The sequence below is a fragment of the Miscanthus floridulus genome, chromosome 19 (genome assembly GCF_019320115.1).
Source record: "Miscanthus floridulus cultivar M001 chromosome 19, ASM1932011v1, whole genome shotgun sequence".
Lineage (NCBI taxonomy): Eukaryota > Viridiplantae > Streptophyta > Magnoliopsida > Poales > Poaceae > Miscanthus > Miscanthus floridulus.
Genome location: NC_089598.1, coordinates 15,600,873 through 15,618,038, shown reverse-complemented (window position 1 = coordinate 15,618,038; position 17,166 = coordinate 15,600,873). Strand labels below are relative to the sequence as shown.

Below are 17,166 nucleotides of genomic sequence, written 5' to 3'. Positions count from 1 at the left end.
ATACTCTAATTTCTCAACTTGACCCTCCTGATCTAATTTCAGTATATATTTTGCACCTATAGTTTCTAGATTCTCTGTACTCTACTATTCTTCTCTCTATGTTTGTTAACAGTGAGCATATATATGTTTGTTAAGCCATTGTTGTTTGGTGGATCTACATGGGTCTTCCAACTATTCTACTATTCTTCTCTCTATGTTTTTGTTGCCAAATCTTTCATCTCCTCTCCTCTCCTTTGTTTTGTCGATGATGAAATTGTCCAAGTCCATACATTATATGGAATATGAGCTGATGATCAAGAACTTGTGAGGAACGTGGCATCATTACCAGCCACCCCTATATTACCTTCTCCTCTCTTCTCTATTATGATGCCACTATGCTCCAAGTTCATGATCAAATGATGATTGAAATGTTTCTGAGGCCTTTTTTCTGTTGTCTTCCTCTCCTTCTATGAATTTGGAAGATCCTGCTCTTTAACCCTCTTACTCTATCTAACATGTTGTCATACCATCACAGCCCCTTGATAGTTGTGCACGACATCTTTCTTTCTTTCTTTACTAAGGCCTTGTAGAATCTGTTTATGGAATCTGACCTTCATGCTAGTGCCAGAAAGTTCCTTAGTTCATGCTACTTTTTCTTGGTCGATCATCTTCTTGGTCGGTCGGTATCTCTAGTCCTACTACTTCTACTCTTCTCCTCTCCTATCCTCTGCTTCTACTTCTTCTACTCCTATCCTCTCCCGTTCCTCTACTATAACTGTTTTTCTTGACATAAATTTAGGAGAAGATATGGCCGGACTCCCTTCGCCGGATCTACCAAATAATTATGTGTATGATCTGGGCTTCCAACCAGCATTGGGGAGGGCAAACCACCCATATCCAAGCATAGTAAGTAACATGTTTAAAGATACATCTATAGATATTTTGTTATGATATATATAATTCTTAAATGTAGACAATTCATCATATACCATGATTCAGAGAGACTCTCAATTTTCGGGGTTGATTTCCTCAATGTTGATACATTCCCTATAGATGGTCGAATCAAGCAATGTCGAATTGGCTTTTCTATTCTCACTAGGGCGGGTAACCAACAAGGTATGGTTTTATACATCGATAGGACGAGCAGCGGTCAACTTCATGACATTACTGCGCAAAAATATGCTGTGCAAGCATGTTTAAGGGCGCTTTAAAATATTGGGTACAATATTCCTACATACTCCTCCATGAGGATTGCTGCTTTGAACGTGGGCCTCCACCACGATATTGGACTGTTTTGTGCAAAGCTTGCTGAGGACAACATGAATGATGTGGTCAGTCTTATAACTTATATCCAGATTAATTGTTATGTCTATATATATGCATGGTTCTGATAACCACATTTTTTCCAACACTTACAGATTCAGGAGAACGACGTAACATACGCAAGTTGTAGCTTTGAAGCCATTTAAAACCAGGCCATGTATCACTTGGGTCATTATAAATGGGAATATGGTGACCCTGTTCTCACTTTAGAGGGAATCCAGGTAAAATTTTTTTTGACCAGGAGTGAAGGTTGTCGACCAATGCTGATCGTCATCAGTAGACCTTGTGAACGATCTTGTAAAGCAATGGAGAGTACACTAGTAAATACATTGCGCTACATCAGTGACATTTTGGCATATGAAATGAATGATCTGCACTTCTCCAAGTACGTGGTACAATGTTAGAAAATCCTAGGAATCATGGTGTCTATTTAACAATGGATTGTATATATTCTTGTGAATTGGACTTGTAATTGTAGTTTATATAATATTCTTGTGCTTGTGGTCAGATTTGAATTCGGTAGCCAGCTACAAAATAAGTTATTCTGTAGCCACCTCCATTTACGATAATTTTATATACTAATTTACGATAATATCAATACATATTTACGATAGTTGGATTACTATAACACATGAGGATATTTACCATAATGTTATAATAAACCACTTAGTAAGAAGTTACTATAATCTCGTAAATTAACATATTAATTATCGCAACTCAAAGTGGCTACAGAATAAGTTATAGGGGTGGTTCTAGACTGAACCGCCCCTACAAACAGGTATTATAGGGGCGGCTGGTACTACAGGCGCCCCTACAAATCGATTTTGTAGCCGCCTCTACAAATTGATTTGTAGGGGTGGTCTGGGAACCGCCCCTACAAATGCAAGATTTGTAGTGACGCTTTGGTAGGGGCGGCTGGCCAAACCATCCCTATAAATCATCTGGAGCCACCCCCTACAAAAGGTTTATGTAGTAGTGACAGATCGCAGAGGCGTGCGGTGAAGTGACAGTGTGGATGGAACCCTTAGCGAGTTAGCGTTGTAGATGGAGATGTTTGAGACTTTGTTTGATGACCTCTACTGGACTACCAAATTCTGCTCAAAGGTTAAGGTACCTGTGTTCTGGGTTGGCCTTCTATATCCCTGTTTCGGCAACGTTCGTGCAAGCTCATGCACATAATACCAGATTCATATTCACTTTATCAAAGTAGTGTTTATATTGCTTAATTAGGGTTGGCCTTCCATATGCCTGTAAGCCTATTTGGATTTTGTAATGTCTTTCTGTTTGGCTGCAATATGGTTTTTGGAATATAAGAAGAAAGAAAAGAGGGACACCTAAGTTTTGCAACTTGATAAATAAAAGAGTGAGCCGTCACGGCTGCACCTGGGATTTAGTGTATGCGACAAAAACAATATTATCTTTAGATATTTAGGTTTTAGGTCTGAGGTTACACATTTCAGGGTTCATCACTAGGAAGCAGAAATGTAAGCATATGGATGCATCTCTCACGTTTCAATCATGTTTCAGGATTCAGCTAGGTAGCCTATTTTTTGCAGAACAGTAGGTGTAATGGATGATGCTTATGAAATTCAGCTAGGTACATGTTTTTTTTATAACAACAGTTGGTTTAATGGATGATGCTTATGAAATTTCTGCCTTCAGGAGAGCTTCGTGAACTATATTCTGACTAAAATTAGACACTGATGATCATGTGAAGTCAGCGTCACAAAACTGATCATGTAAAGTCAGCATCACAAAAACAATAATATTAGGTCACGCATGTTTAGTTATTGGTGTCAACAGTCTACAAGGAGGAATTAAAGTCTTTACTTTCATTCAATATCTGAACCATAAAAATTATTACTAGAGCGCAATCGAGCAGCCAATTAAATTAAATTACTTTTTTTCGCGACCAGGTGTGTACCCGTTTTTCATTTAGAGGAATAGAGTTCGAGCCGTACACGAGGTTGCTGATCTAGGCGAGCAGCCTAAATCAAATGCCCAAGAAGGAAACCTACTTTGCTACTGGATCTAGTGTTTGTTTGTTACATAACGGCTGAGTTTTACGACCAAACATGATGAAGGGATGCCAACGGCGCGAACCCGGCGTGCGCCCAGTCCTCTCCTTCCTCTACCGCCACTCGTACGACATCTTGAACCGACGAAGGTGTCCTTCCGAAGACTCTGCAATTCCTTTCCTTTCAGACCGTCCACGCGATCAAGAGCAGCAGGGAGTCGAACAGTGGTTTGGACGCCTGATCGATGCGGCCCCTCTGCTGGATCCACCACTCGCCGAGGTCGTCATCACCAACCGGCATCAGAGGCAGCAGCTGCAGCGGCCCAAGCAACGCCAGCCATACCAGCCCGGAGAACACGCATCTGAGGAAGAGGTGGCTTCCCGTCTCGGCAGCCTGATCGCACAGAGCGCACGCATCTTCGTCCTTAAGCCCATGCCGTTTGCGACGCTCGGAGGTCCAGAGACGCTGATGAAGGGCCAGCCAGAAGAAGAGCTTCACCCGTGGCGGAGCCTTGGCACGCCATAGCTCTTTGGCCCCCAGCAGCCTGGTTGAACCTGCAAAGAATGCACGGTACGTCGAGGAAACCGAGTACCTGCCGCTTGAGGACCATCTCCACACGAATCGGTCTGGCTGCAACGGCTGTAGGGTGATCGATCGCAGCAGCTCCCAGACGCGCAGGTAGTCGCAGAGCACTTGAGTTGTTGGTGCCCCGGTGATGTCCCGCGCCCAGTGATTGTTATGCAGTGCGTCCCGCAGCAGCCGTTTCCGTCCGGCTCGCGACACCGCAGCGAAAAGTGTAGTGGCGAATTGGTGGAGTGGGCCGACTGATGCCCAGTTGTCGGTCCAGAGCCTCGTGGACGCGCCACCACCGACGGTGACAGTCATGCTCGCGGCGCACATTGCGGCCACGCACTTCTCAGAGCGAGACGGTAGACTTGCCCAGCAGCGTTGAGGCTCAAAACGCGATAACCATTCCCACCGCAACCATAGTGCAAACCCAAAGAAGCGTAGGTCGATGACGCCCAAGCCCCCGAGCCCGGTCGGCCGGCAGACTATCAGCCAGGCGACTTTGCACTTGCCCCCAGTGCAGGAGGCGGCCCTGGCCCAGTTGAAAGCACGTCGCCGTTTGTCTATCTGCTTGATCGCCCAGCTTGACAGGCAGCAAGCGATGCTTAAGTGCACCGGGATAGCTGACAATGTTACCTTGGTGAGTAGGACCCTGCCTGCAATAGTCAGAAGCCCGGATTTCCATGTGGAGAGTTCTGGCTGCAATGGCGTCGATGAGCGGCTGCTCGTCCGCACGGCCCAACCTTCGAAGCGACAATGGGATCCCCAGGTATTTGCAGGGGAAGGGCGACACGACGCATGAGAACACCTGCTGGACATCGGCTATCACATCATCGTCACAACGGATTAGGGTTATCACGCATTTGTCCATGTTGGTGACTAGGCTGGAGGCTCCCGCGAACAACTGGAGAATCTACGCGAGGCATTGGAGATCATCGGTCCTTGGCGACAACAGGACGACGAGATCATCCGCGTAGAGTGAAGCCCGGTGCACGACTACCTGGCCAAGCAGTGGCGACAGCGCTGCGAGATGGTCAGCTTCTTTGATCAGGGAGTTTAAGACCTCCATGACTAGGACAAAGAGCATCGAGGAGATGGGGTCCCCCTGCCGCAGGCCACGGGCATGCACGATCCGCCGTCTCGGCCTTCGGTTCACAAGGACTCCGGTGCTTACCGTCGACAGAAGGATGGAGATCCAGTTGGTCTAACACCGAGAGAAGCCGATGTGTTGAAGCACCTCGATGAGGAACGACCAAGCGACCGAGTCAAACGCCTTGGCAATGTCCACCTTAAGGAGCACCGAGGGGAAATTCTTCGAATGTAGCCACCGACATGCCAGTTGTATGGTCCTGAAGTTGTCGTGGATCGCCCGCCCCTTGATGAACGTACTTTGATTGAGAGCGACCATGTCCTTTAACCTCGGCACCAGCCTTCTCGCCAAGCATTTGGCGAAAAGCTTGTTAAAGCTATGTATCAAAGCAATCGGGCGGAAATCTTTTAGGCGACTTGGAGCCGGGTTCTTTCTTAGTAAGATCATGAGTGCGTCATTGAGAAGGTGGAAGCTCCTTGCGTCCAACTACCACAGCGCGTTCAATGCATTAACGACATCCTGCTTGATGATCGGCCACGCCACCTTGTAGAATAGACCGTGGAACCCGTCCGGGCCCGGGGCACGGTCAGGTGGCATCTCTTTGATGGTGTCCCATACTTCTTGCTCGGAGAAACACGCATCCATGCTGGACAGGTCCAGCTGCGGCAAGAGGTCACCTAGCTCAATGGAGTGTTGGCGATAAAACGGGGTCCCAAGGATTCCATTGTAGTAGCTGTAGATTAGTTCTGACTTGGCTTCATCAGCCGAGAACCAGGCACTCTCATGCAAGATCGACGGGATGTGGTTCTTCCAGTTTCTGTGGCACGCCTGCAAGTGGAAGAATTTGGTGTTGCGTCCCCCTCTTCCAAGAATCTTAGCCTGGAGCGCTGTCGGGCGATCGTGCGCACCAGGGATGCTAGTCCCAAGCTGATGAGCTTTAATTGCTTGCGCAGCGTCTGTTCGTCGATGGACAGCAGACGATGTTAGTTGATCTCCACCAATAGGCCCAACGGCCTATTGGGCCCTATCTCTACTTCTTGATCGGGGGAGCCTAACCCTAATTCGGTTGGAGGGCCCCTGTCGCACAGCACACATAAAAGGAAGGTGGGAGTGAGGGCTCGGACTACGAGGTTGACCGGAGCCGCCACACCCACCCACAGACAAACCCTAATCCGATCCTAAAGCGTGCTGCCAGCGACGGGATGGCCCACCGACTCCGCCGTCTCCCCTGCAGGACATCGCCGGCGTCATTGGACTTCATCTCGCCGGCGCTGGACGTCTTCTACACCACGGCACCGGCTGCGGTGCATCTACTGAGAAGGGCGAGGAGCCTATCCAGATATACGGGTTACACAGAAAGGTACTCACATCACATCGATCCTAACAGACGATGCTCCTGCGCCGCGTCGAACTGGGCGATGAGCTCGCGCGCCATGAATAGCTGAGAGCGCACACTGCCGATGTTCCTCATGCTCCAGCTCTTCAGCTCCTTGGCAGTCTTCCTGAGCTTATGGTCGAGAACCCTGCATGCATCAGCACCTGGCAGATGGCAGTCCCAAGCCTGCTTAACGACTTCCTCGAATCCATCGAGGCACACCCAAAAAGACTCAAATCTGAATCTGGGTTTAGCCCAAGGCTGGGTGCATAGTTGGAGCAGCAGTGGTTCATGATTAGAGCAGTCGGACGACATGCATCTCAGGTGGTGACTTGGGAAGGCTTCTATCCAATCGACCGAGGCGAACGCACGATCCATGCGCTCAAGAGTTGGCCTCTGTCTTCCGTTAGTCCAAGTGTAGAGCCTGCCATGCAGATACAGCTCGTCTAGCTGGCAGTCATTGATCAAATGGCAAAATCGGTGCATGGAGCGAAGGTTAAGGCGGTTGTTGTTTTTGTTCGCGGCACGGTAGATCTGGTTGAAGTTGCCACAGATGAGTACCAGCCCCGATGCGTCGGCACGCACTGCGCGGAGCTCGTCTAGAAAGGCCGATTTGAGCTCTTCCAAAACTGGGCCGTAGACTGACGACAGCGTCCACGACACCGATGGCGAAGACGTGGGAGCGATGGAAACCGTGACCGAGTGCGAGCGACATGCACGAGTGGTCACCACCCGCACATCACGCGACCAGGCAACAACAATACCGCCAGACGCGCCCACAGATGGCAAACACACATAGTCAAACCCAGCTCCCATTAAATCAGTGGCCAAGGAGGGGGATAGTACATCAAGTTTGGTCTCTACAAGACACAGCACGGAGACACAGTTCTTGTAGCAAGAACTCGCGGACGACAGCTCTACGCGCTCGCATATTGAGACCACGCACATTCCAGATGAAGATGTTCTGGCCTAACATGTCAACCAATGGCGCGACGAAGCGGTAAAGGTCTAGGCGGCGCGAAAGGCACCAAGTGCCCACTGCTTCCTGCCCGAGAAGAGCACGTGCATTGCTTCGCACTTTGATGGCGACAGAGGGAGCTAGAATGCCGTCTGGAACTCGTCAAAGGATGCTTCGTCAGGGAGCACCGTCTCGATCTCGAAGCCAAGCTTTTTCATCATCACCTTCCTGGCTTGCGCTTCAGGTTTTTGTGCCCTAAACCTGCTCTTGGCGGACAAGCGGGCACTCCTCTTCAGGATCCAGTCCTCATCCTCGGTAACGCGCGCGGCCTTGGTAGTGCGCAGGCGCGGTGTGGACGATAGTATTGGCTTCGTGAGGGGCTTCTTGTAGGAGGTGATGAAGTCCTCAACCGAGGAGGCGTCTGGGTCACGGCCATTGTCCGCCGCGCCATGGTCGCGGCGGCCGGAGCGAGGGATCTCGATGTCCGCATCCAACCCAAACGGCCTTTAGGTGGCCCGTCCCAGGAACTCGCCATCCGAGTACGCCTGATAGGCAGAAGTCTATCTCGTGGACGACGGTGGAGAAGCCCACATTGTCTTGGACGCTGGGCTCAAAGAGAAACGACGGCCCAACTTCCGCTCCAGCAGCAGACAAATGGAGCGGCCCGGCACCAGGTTGAAATCGTCATCAAGCAGCTTCCCCACAATGCCCCGGTGTCGGCTCCCGGAGGCATGGCCAGGACTAGGGTCATAGTTGATAGAGTGGACCGAGGCATCAACCATACTGTCTGTAGCTTTCGGTGGGGTGTAGAGGCCCACCTCAATTCACATCGGGTCTGCGGCCATCAACTTGATAGGAGAGTGTGAGCGACCGGCCAGGGGATGAACTCAACTTCCTGGACCATGGGTGTGGCGACACGTGTCACACCCTGCGCGGGAATCCTGCTGCCAAACGAGGGACAGGGGACGGAGCCGTGCGGCGACGTGACTAGGTAGTGAAATCCGCCACCTGACATGGCCGAAATGTGGGCCCAAACCCACGACCGAGTCTAGGGTCCTGCTCGCCGCTGAACCACGTCGTGCACGGCCACGACCCAGCACCGCTGGAGTCAGTGAAGCCCGGCCAGTAGCCGTTGTAATTACTGTCGCTGTCGGAGTCGCGGCGGACGTAGTCGTCATCGTCGGACGGCGGCGGGGTATGCCAGTCCTGAAACTCAATCAGGCGCAGCCGAACCAGGTACCTCAGGCCTAGGACTTCATCGTGGATGATTTCCCATGGGCGGAGGAAGAGCGGGGTCCGCCGTCATGCTCCTCCTCCAGCTCCCGGGACCGCCGTGATCTTCTCGTCGGGCATCAGGTCGGGATGGGCGCACCAGGCCGCCACGAAAAGCTCGCGATGTATTACTGGGTTGTTGATGGCGTTCGGGTTCACGATCTCCACCTTGGCCCCCGATGAGTGAAAGGTCATAATGGCTAGAGGGGGTGAGTATCCTATAAAAATTTCTACAACAACACTTAAGCCAAGTGGTTAGTCAATTAAATGGTGAAGCGGGTGTTGCGTTAGCCTACTAAAAATGCAAGCCTCCTATCCACAATTCTAGTTGCTATGATCTCTAATTCACACACAATAGGCTATGTTACTACCACTAAGTTAGTGAACTCTCAAAGACTAACTAAAGAGCCTCACTAACTACTAGACAAGACACAAGCCAGCTATCAAAACTAATTACACTAAAGAGTTTAGCTACACTAGGAATATAAATACAAGAGAGGTAGTGATGTTTATACCGCCGTGGAAGATATGATCAATCAATCACAATGAATACCAATGAAATCCTGGTGACAAGATGACACAGTAATTTTTCACCGAGGTTCACCTGCTTACCGGCTAGCTAGTCCCCGTTGTAGCGATTCACTCACTTGGAGGTTCATGCGCTAATAGACATCACACGCCTAACCCGCAATCGGATGCCGCACAACCAACACAAGATGAGGATCACACAAGTCACGAGCAATCCACTAAAGTACTTTTTGGCTCTTCGCTAGGGAAATGTTAAGAACCCCTCACAATCACTATGATCGGAGCCGAAGAAAATCACCTTTCTCTGCTCGACGATCCTCGCTGCACCAAGCCATCTAGGTGGCGGCAACCACCAAGAGTAATAAGCAAAATCCGCAGTGAAACACAATTACCAAGTGCCTCTAGATGCAATCACCCAAAGCTATGCACTTGGATGCTCTCAAATCTCACAAAATGATGAATCAATCAAGTAGGATGAGTGAGAGAGAGATGGCTATGCTCACTAGAATGTATTCTCAATAGAAATAGCCAAGAGAGTGAGCAAGAGCCAGCCAAACCACTTATATAGGCACCCCCATGAAATAGAGCCGTTAGGGTCAAGGGGAGTGCCCCTGCACATTGATCGAACGCGTCGATCAGGATCATCGGACGTAGCCCAGGTAGCATCCGATCGCTGGATGGAGGCCACGTGTCCTCCATGTTCAACCATAGTCATGTGATCTCAACGGCTAGTTGCGCCCATGCCATGCGTCAAGTGATGACCGAACGCGTTGGAGATAGGACTAGACGCGCTGGTGCCAGCCCTGCCCGCGCATGCACCTGCGCCACCAAGCACTGACCGAACGCACCGCTAGGTCCACCTGACACCATGTCACCTCACGTCAGATCACTTCCAGTAAGGGAGGGATTTTCATGATCGGACGCGTCCGTTCAGCGATGACCGGACGTAGCCCTGAGTTCGGTCCTCTCTAGCTAGCATAGATGCTCATGTTAGCATACATCACCACCTGATCAGACACAGGCAACACCCTAATTAGAACAGCATGGAGCAACTTAATAGCACAACGATGAGACGTAGCAAGATCTAACCACCAAGTAAGTCCCCAACTTAGCTGGTGACTCTTGCATGAAGAATCTGAACACCGAGGAGTCCCTAGCGTAGCTAGGGAGCCCCTAGCGTAGCTAATGATGAAGCCCTTGCGATGAGCAGTCCAACCAACTGGTCGACGGCGAAGTGAATGCCGAGCCAAAGCGGGCGCCGAGCAGGAGCGAGCACCGAGCAGGAGTGAGCACCGAGCAGGAGGGTACACCAAGCAGGAGCGAGCACCGAGCAGTGGATTGATCTCTCCAAACACCAAGGAGTCCCTAGCTTAGCTGGTAAGCCCCCAGTGTAGCTGACGATGAAGCGCAAGCGATGAACAGTCCGACCAACTGGTCGGCGGCAAAGTGAACGCCGAATAGGAGTGAGCGTCGAGCAGTGGATTGATCTCTCCAAACATCGAGGAGTCCCCATCTTAGTTGACGATGAAGCGCGAGCGATGAGCAGTCCAACCAACTAGTCGGCGGAGAAGTGAACGCCGAGTAGGAGTGAGTGCCAAGCAGTCCGACCAGTTGGTTGGCGGTGAAGTCCGTCTGATAGGTGGTCCGACCACCCAGACGATGATCATCTTGTCCAGTCCCTAAGCGTAAGCTCATTGACCGAGCCATGCCCCTATGAAACAAATATGCAGAATAGGTAGTATATGATGTAAAAATAAAATATATGAACTCTAGAGAAGAATCAGCGATGGTGATGAAATAGCGTATGTAGCTCGGCAATTAGTTGGTGTGAACACTTAGTGTTATTCTGAAGATGTATTTATATTTAATATAAATCGTCCGACTAGTTAGTGTGTAGCTAAGTCTCTAGCCCTAGCTAACCTGTTAACCATAACACGGAGCATGGGGCCTGTGTACATGTAGAAAGAACAAAGCGTCACCAAGGAGCCACTACCGGCCACCCATAACGCAGAGGGCAGACGCTTGTGCACGTGTAGGGAGAAGTCGGAGATAGGGCCATCTCTGGGAACATCCGAGTGTCAACATGACTGTTCGGGGATTTGCCTTAGACTTAGTTGTATGTCATCTTTAAGATGGTATACATGAAAGAAAATTGCTTGGAGAACAAACATGGAGAAAATAGCTCAGAGGAACATCATGGCGATAGATGAAGATTGGAGAATATTTAGAAGAATATTAAAGTGTGACTTAGCTTTAGACAAAACGTTTGGTTGGCGACGTATGGCATTATCTGGTCGGTGTTGACGAAATTGCCCGGCCCTCGAGCTTTCTGAATTATTGTCATGGCGGCGGTCGTGGTTGTCATGACGTCATTCTTTGCGGCGATCATCATTGCGACACGGCAGGTGGTCGAAGTAAGGAGTCTGGACGGCTCGCTTAGTGGCTCTAGCAGGAGAGTGGAGTCATAGTAGAATGGACGTAATCGGTGGCCATGGCCGAGCAGTCAAAACTGGTTCCTGGTAGGTCCTGGGAAGAGGGTGGCAAGAGATGAGCTAGCCTGCAAGAAGACAAAATTGGTGGGTGCAGCTCCCCGCAAGCGGGGTGTCATCTCACTTGGTGGTGATTAGACCACTCGGACACATAGTGCGGCGATGTTCGAGTGGTCGGATGATGATGGGGCTCCAGTAGCTCCTCCTCTAAGCACTGAGGCGCCATTGCGCAACACGCGCATGGAAGCGCAGTCGAAGGGAGGGGAGGGAGTCCTCGAGCAGCAGGTGAAGGGAGTCCCCAAGCAACAGGCGGAGGAGGGGCCGACGGTGGGGTTCGCAAGACCTCTAGCCTAGGGCACGCGAGTTGACCCTAGAGCCGTGCTTGGAGGCTCAGGGAGGCAGCACCGGTTCAGAACTATGTATCGGGAGGCCAATGTGTAAGTATCCTTGCCTTGGATTCATTTTGCTATCGGATCCTTATAGTTGCAGTGATTGATGAGCTAATCTGATGCAGAGCAAAGCATCTGGATGATTTAAATCCATTCGTCCACACTAGCGAACAGCCAGGGGCTAGTCTCGGTGTGGAGGCAATGCTGGCAGACCTCGTCCTAGAGTCCCTAGGAACTCGGTGGCCTATGGAGGAGTCGACTACCACTACAGACAGACTTGGCGATGGAGAACAGTTGGTGATGATGGCGGACGAGTCAGCGGCGACACCAAGGACAACGGCGGGAGCCGCCGGGTCTTCGGAGGCGGATGCTAGAGTTGCCGACCGTCGTGCCAGAGTCTGGAGTGAAAATGTTGGTAGTGCTAGAGGAGCAGGTGGCACTCCATGAGACATCGAAGGGCATGGTCGGACATGTTGTGTGACCACCGAGCCCTCAGGTGGTGCCACCAGCTGCAGAGGAAGAGGACGAGGTGGAAGAGATTGAGTGTGAGGAATCACAACCTCAAACCATCTGGATCCTCCACAAGCGGGGCGATGAAGTGGTGGTCGTGGAAGAGGAGGACACCACCAGGGAGGTGAGGAGGCTAGAGTCCACCCTTTCCATAGCCATGAAGCATATCAAGGATAGTATTGTGTCATCAATGTTCATCTTGGTGCTTTTGTAGAGCATAGCACGAATTGTCGAACAACGGTGGTAGCTGATCAAGAGGATGGAGCCCCTCACTGGGGAGAACACAAAGCTAAAGGAAGCGGTGAAGCCTATGGAGAAAAACATCCAAAGGGCCCAGTGCGAGCGGGATCTTGCCGAATCTAACGCGTGGGATCTAGAGTACCAAAAGGGGGCTTTATTCGAGTAGCTGGTGACCGTGTCCGAGCAGTTGCAGGGCAGCTCTGAGTAGTTGGAACATAGCTCCAAGCAGCTAAGAAGCCTCTCCGAGTAGAAAAAATGTACTGTGGATCGGTGGACTTGTTCTGTATTATTGAACAGCTTTAATGTTGTTAACGATCATCACTTTTGTAGAGCAAGATACAGAGCTCGGCCAGCTATGCCAAGCCATCGGGTAGCTCCAAGAGGAGAAGGAGAAGGCGTTAGGGTGAGCGAAGAAGCTAGCTGAGGAGCTAAAAGGTGAGTAGTTCATGGTTGGAGTTGTTGCTAGAGTGATTTCTTTATTTGACGGATCCGCGTGGTGCCTATAGAATACTGCCAGAAGACCAAGGTGTAGTTTGATGTGCTGGAGCAGGAGGCTAGAACCTAGAGGAGTAAGCTCGATGCCATAGTTGCCAAAGTCAAGCCTGTGCTCGACTATGTCAACATAGAGGTGGCTCCTTAGCCCAATAGGTGTAAGGCAGCATGGGAGAACTTCAAGAGTTTCAACCAAGACACCACTGTCTCCACTGTGACACATGCCCTAGGGGTGGTCCGGTCCCACTACCCTGCCATCGTTCTTCAAGCAATAGGGGCCAGATTCACTAGAGGGATGGGTGAGACAAAGCAGCAGGAGCTGGGCAATGAGGTGGAGGACGTGGTGAAGAAGCTAGCCGGTGACATCGACCTGTTCGACGAGGTGGATGGTGATGGCCAAGCCCAATGACTGCTCAGAGAGTAATTTGTAATAGCTAGAGAGGATAGTTAAAATGCACGAGGGCGCAGATAAACATTTATGTATGTGTATGAATGTTGTAAAGTAACATGTGCATGTTTATGCAGTTTGCCAGTATTTCGGTGAAAAAACAGATGTAGTGTTAACCCTAAAGCAATTATACGTGGTATAAGTAGCGTCCGAGCAGTTAGTTCTTTACTAGGCTTTTGGCCTTGGCTAGCCCGTATTCCATAACGTCGAGTGCAGAGCCCATGCACATGTAGGAGGAATAGGCGTGACCAAAGAACCATAGTCAACCACCCATAACATAGAGCGCAGAGCCCATAGCACGTGTAGGGAGAGATCAGAGACTGGGTCTTCTCCAAAGAACACAGAGCAGAACGTGTGCTGCTCGGTAGTTGGTGAAATATCGTAGAGATATTTTAGTATAGAGAAATGTGGTGGAGCATTTATGGAGATCACGTATTGGAGTTTGTTAAGGACTAGCTTAGAGCTGGTGGCCGCAAATGGAGATTAAACCGTAGTGGAGAAATAATGGAGACAAATTATGATGACAAAAACTTCATTCATTATGGAGTGGAGAATACATATCTGGAGTATTTCAAGGATAGAAATGTATAAGGTGCTCGATCTGTCATGAATTGAGGATATTGATTCCGTCCAAGTCACATAGCCAGTAAGACCCTGGTCGGGTAACCTCTTTGACCATGTAAGGCCCTTCCCAGGAGGAGGAGAGCTTGTGTATCTCTTTGGTTTTCTATTTTCTGCCAAGAATGAGGTCCCCGATAGCAAATGAATGACCTTTGATGTTATGATTGTAGTATCTTCATAAGCCATCTAGGCATTTGGCTATGCAGATGCAAGTGATTAGACATTCTTCTTTGGCCCTATTGATGTCCTCTATCCAAACAACTACGGCTTGCTCTTCATTATAATGTTCCATCCTAGGTGCTCGGAAGGCAATGTCCACTGGAAGTATGGCTTCAGAGCCGTAGACCAAAAAGTATGGAGAGACACCGATGCTGCGACTAGCTTGAGTGCACAGTCCCTAGACCACAACTAGGAGCTCTTTGAGCCATCTGCCCGGATGCTTTTCCTCTTTCTGATATAGCCTCTTTTTGAGGGCATCGAGGATCATGCTGTTTGCCCGTTCGACCTGGCCATTAGCTCTAGGATGGGCAACAGAGACATATTTGACAAAGATGCATCGGTCTTCATAGAAGTCCCAAAAATGATGACCAGTGAATATAGTTCCGAGGTCGGTGATAATGCTGTTCGGTAGACTGAATCTACAGATGATATCTTCAAAGTGCTTAACTGCCTTCTTTGTAGTGGTGAGACAAGTGGCTTGTATTCTATCCACTTGGAGAATTTGTCAATGGTGATGTATACGTAGCAAAAACTGCCTAGCGCAGGCTTGAAAGGCCCAATCATGTCCAGTCCCTAGCATGCAAAAGGCCAAGAAGCTAGGATGGTTTGTAATTCCTGTGCCGGCACGTGTATTTGCTTGGCGAAAAATTAGCATCCTTCACAACGTCGGATGAGGTCTTCTGCGTCGGTGATGGCCGTAGGCCAGTAAAATCTAGCTCGGAAAGCTTTGTCGACCAGGTTTCTCGAGGCCACGTGATTGCCATAGGAACCAGAGTGAACTTCAAGAAGTAGTTTCACTCCCTCTTCTTGGGTGATGCATTTCTACAGTATCCCTTCCTTGGCACTTTTCCTCATCAAGTTCTTGTGTACCAGCACATAATGCTCGCTTCAATAGATTAGGCGTTCAGTTTCGGTCTTGTCGGTGGGTATGTTGGCGCTGGTGAGGTACTTGATGAACTATTCCATCTAGTCGGTGGTCGGCGAAGGTACTGTAAATACCAACTGCTCAGCAGGGGGGATTTCTTGAACTTCCTTCTCTTCCCTAATGGACAGCGTAAACATGTCTTGAATGAAGACCCTAGGTGGAATCACGGCACGAGAAGAGCCTATCTTAGATAGGTGGTCGGCGAGCTGATTTTGATCTCATACCACGTGGTGGTACTTGATATCGTAGAACTTCCCTTCGAGTTTCCTAATTTCGGCGCAGTATGCGTCCATCTTCTCACTGGAACAGGACCAATCTTTATTGAGTTAGTTGATGACCAGCGTGGAGTCTCCGTATACCATGAGGCATTTTGACGCCAAGCTCGACGGCTATACGGAGTCCATGGAGACATGCTTCGTACTCCGCAACATTGTTGGAGGCTGGAAAATGAATTCAGAGAACGTATCAGAGCTTGTCTTTGGTCGACGTAATGAATAGAATGCTAGCACCAGCATCGTTGATGTTGAGGGCACCATCGAAGTACATCACCTAGTGCTCAGCGCAAGTAGCAGGGATGGGCTTTTGAATCTCGGTCCAATCAGCGACAAAGTCAGCGAGCGCCTATGACTTGATGGTAGGCCTACTTCTAAATTCAATGGAGTAAGTGCTGAGCTCAACAACCCACTTGATGATGTGACCGTTGGCCTCTTTGTTGTGAAGGATGTCCCCCAGAGGGAACTTGGTAACCACGGTGACCTTGTAGTACTCTAAGTAGAGGCGGAGCTTGTGCGACGTGATCAGAATGGCATATAATAGCTTCTGAACCTAAGGGTAACGAGTTTTGAACTCATTAAGAACATTGCTGATGAAGTAGACCAGACATTGTACCTTATAGGCATGTCCAACTTCCTCACGCTCGATGACGATAGCCATGCTAATGACACGAGAAGTGGCGGCGATGTAGATCAGTAGGGTTTCATCTGGTTGGGGCGCCATCATGATCGGAGGTTTCATTAGAAACAACTTGAGCTGCTTGAAAGCTATATCTGCCTCCTTCGACTAGGAGAAGCACTCGGAAGCCTTGAGCAGTTTGAAGAACGGTAGACCCTTTTCACCGAGGCATGATATAAAGCGGCTGAGAGCAGCCATGCACCCTGTGAGCTTCTATATATCCTTTACGCAGGTTGGCCATTTCATGTTGATGATGGCAGAGACCTTGTCGGGGTTGGGTTTGATGCCACGGGCGCTGACAATGTAGCGTAGGAGTATGCCAGATGGAACTCCAAAGATGCACTTTGAAGGGTTCAACTTTCATCTATATCTTTTTAGATTGGTGAACGTTTCTTCGAGGTCGGCGATAAGATTGTCGGTGGTCTTGGACTTGACGACCACATCATTGATGTAAGCTTCGACATTGCAGCCTATCTATTAATCAAGGCACATCTAGATGGCCCTTTGGTAGGTCGCCCTGGTGTTCTTGAGTCCAAAGGACATGGTGGTATAGCAATACGCACCAAAAGACATGATAAATGATGTTTTGATCTAGTCGTCCTCTTTGAGGGATATCTGATGATAGCCGGAGTAACAGTTGAGGAAGGAGAGCAGTTCATAGCTAGCAGTGGAGTCTACAACCACGTCTATCTAAGGCAGACCAAAGGGGTCTTTGGGCAGTGTTTGTTGAGATCGGTGTAATCAACGCACATTCTCCATTCTTTATTCTTTT

General features: G+C 49.6%; 2 protein-coding genes across 2 annotated transcripts; both read right to left on the bottom strand.

Moving 5' to 3' along the window:
- Window positions 1–3,503: 3,503 nt before the first annotated feature.
- LOC136525625 (uncharacterized) lies at window positions 3,504–4,220 on the bottom strand. Its single transcript, XM_066518553.1, has one exon. The coding sequence runs from the start codon at window positions 4,218–4,220 to the stop codon at window positions 3,504–3,506; it is 717 nt and encodes a 238-aa protein (XP_066374650.1).
- A 1,243-nt stretch (window positions 4,221–5,463) lies between these two features.
- On the bottom strand, window positions 5,464–6,667 carry LOC136525624 (uncharacterized). The gene is made up of 2 exons (XM_066518552.1): window positions 6,367–6,667; window positions 5,464–5,933 (listed from the first exon to the last, which is right to left on the bottom strand). Exons 1-2 carry the CDS (start codon window positions 6,665–6,667, stop codon window positions 5,464–5,466), a joined length of 771 nt encoding a protein of 256 aa, XP_066374649.1.
- Between the last annotated feature and the right edge of the window lie 10,499 nt (window positions 6,668–17,166).

Bases quoted from the DNA above. Each gene is read 5' to 3' on its own strand.
- LOC136525625 (XM_066518553.1), bottom strand. From the start codon at position 4,220: ATGTGCGCCGCGAGCATGACTGTCACCGTCGGTGGTGGCGCGTCCACG.
- LOC136525624 (XM_066518552.1), bottom strand. From the start codon at position 6,667: ATGTCGTCCGACTGCTCTAATCATGAACCACTGCTGCTCCAACTATGC. The intron at 5,934-6,366 runs GTCTGTTAGGAT...ATCGACGAACAG, and splicing joins CGACGCGGCGCAGGAGCATC to ACGCTGCGCAAGCAATTAAA.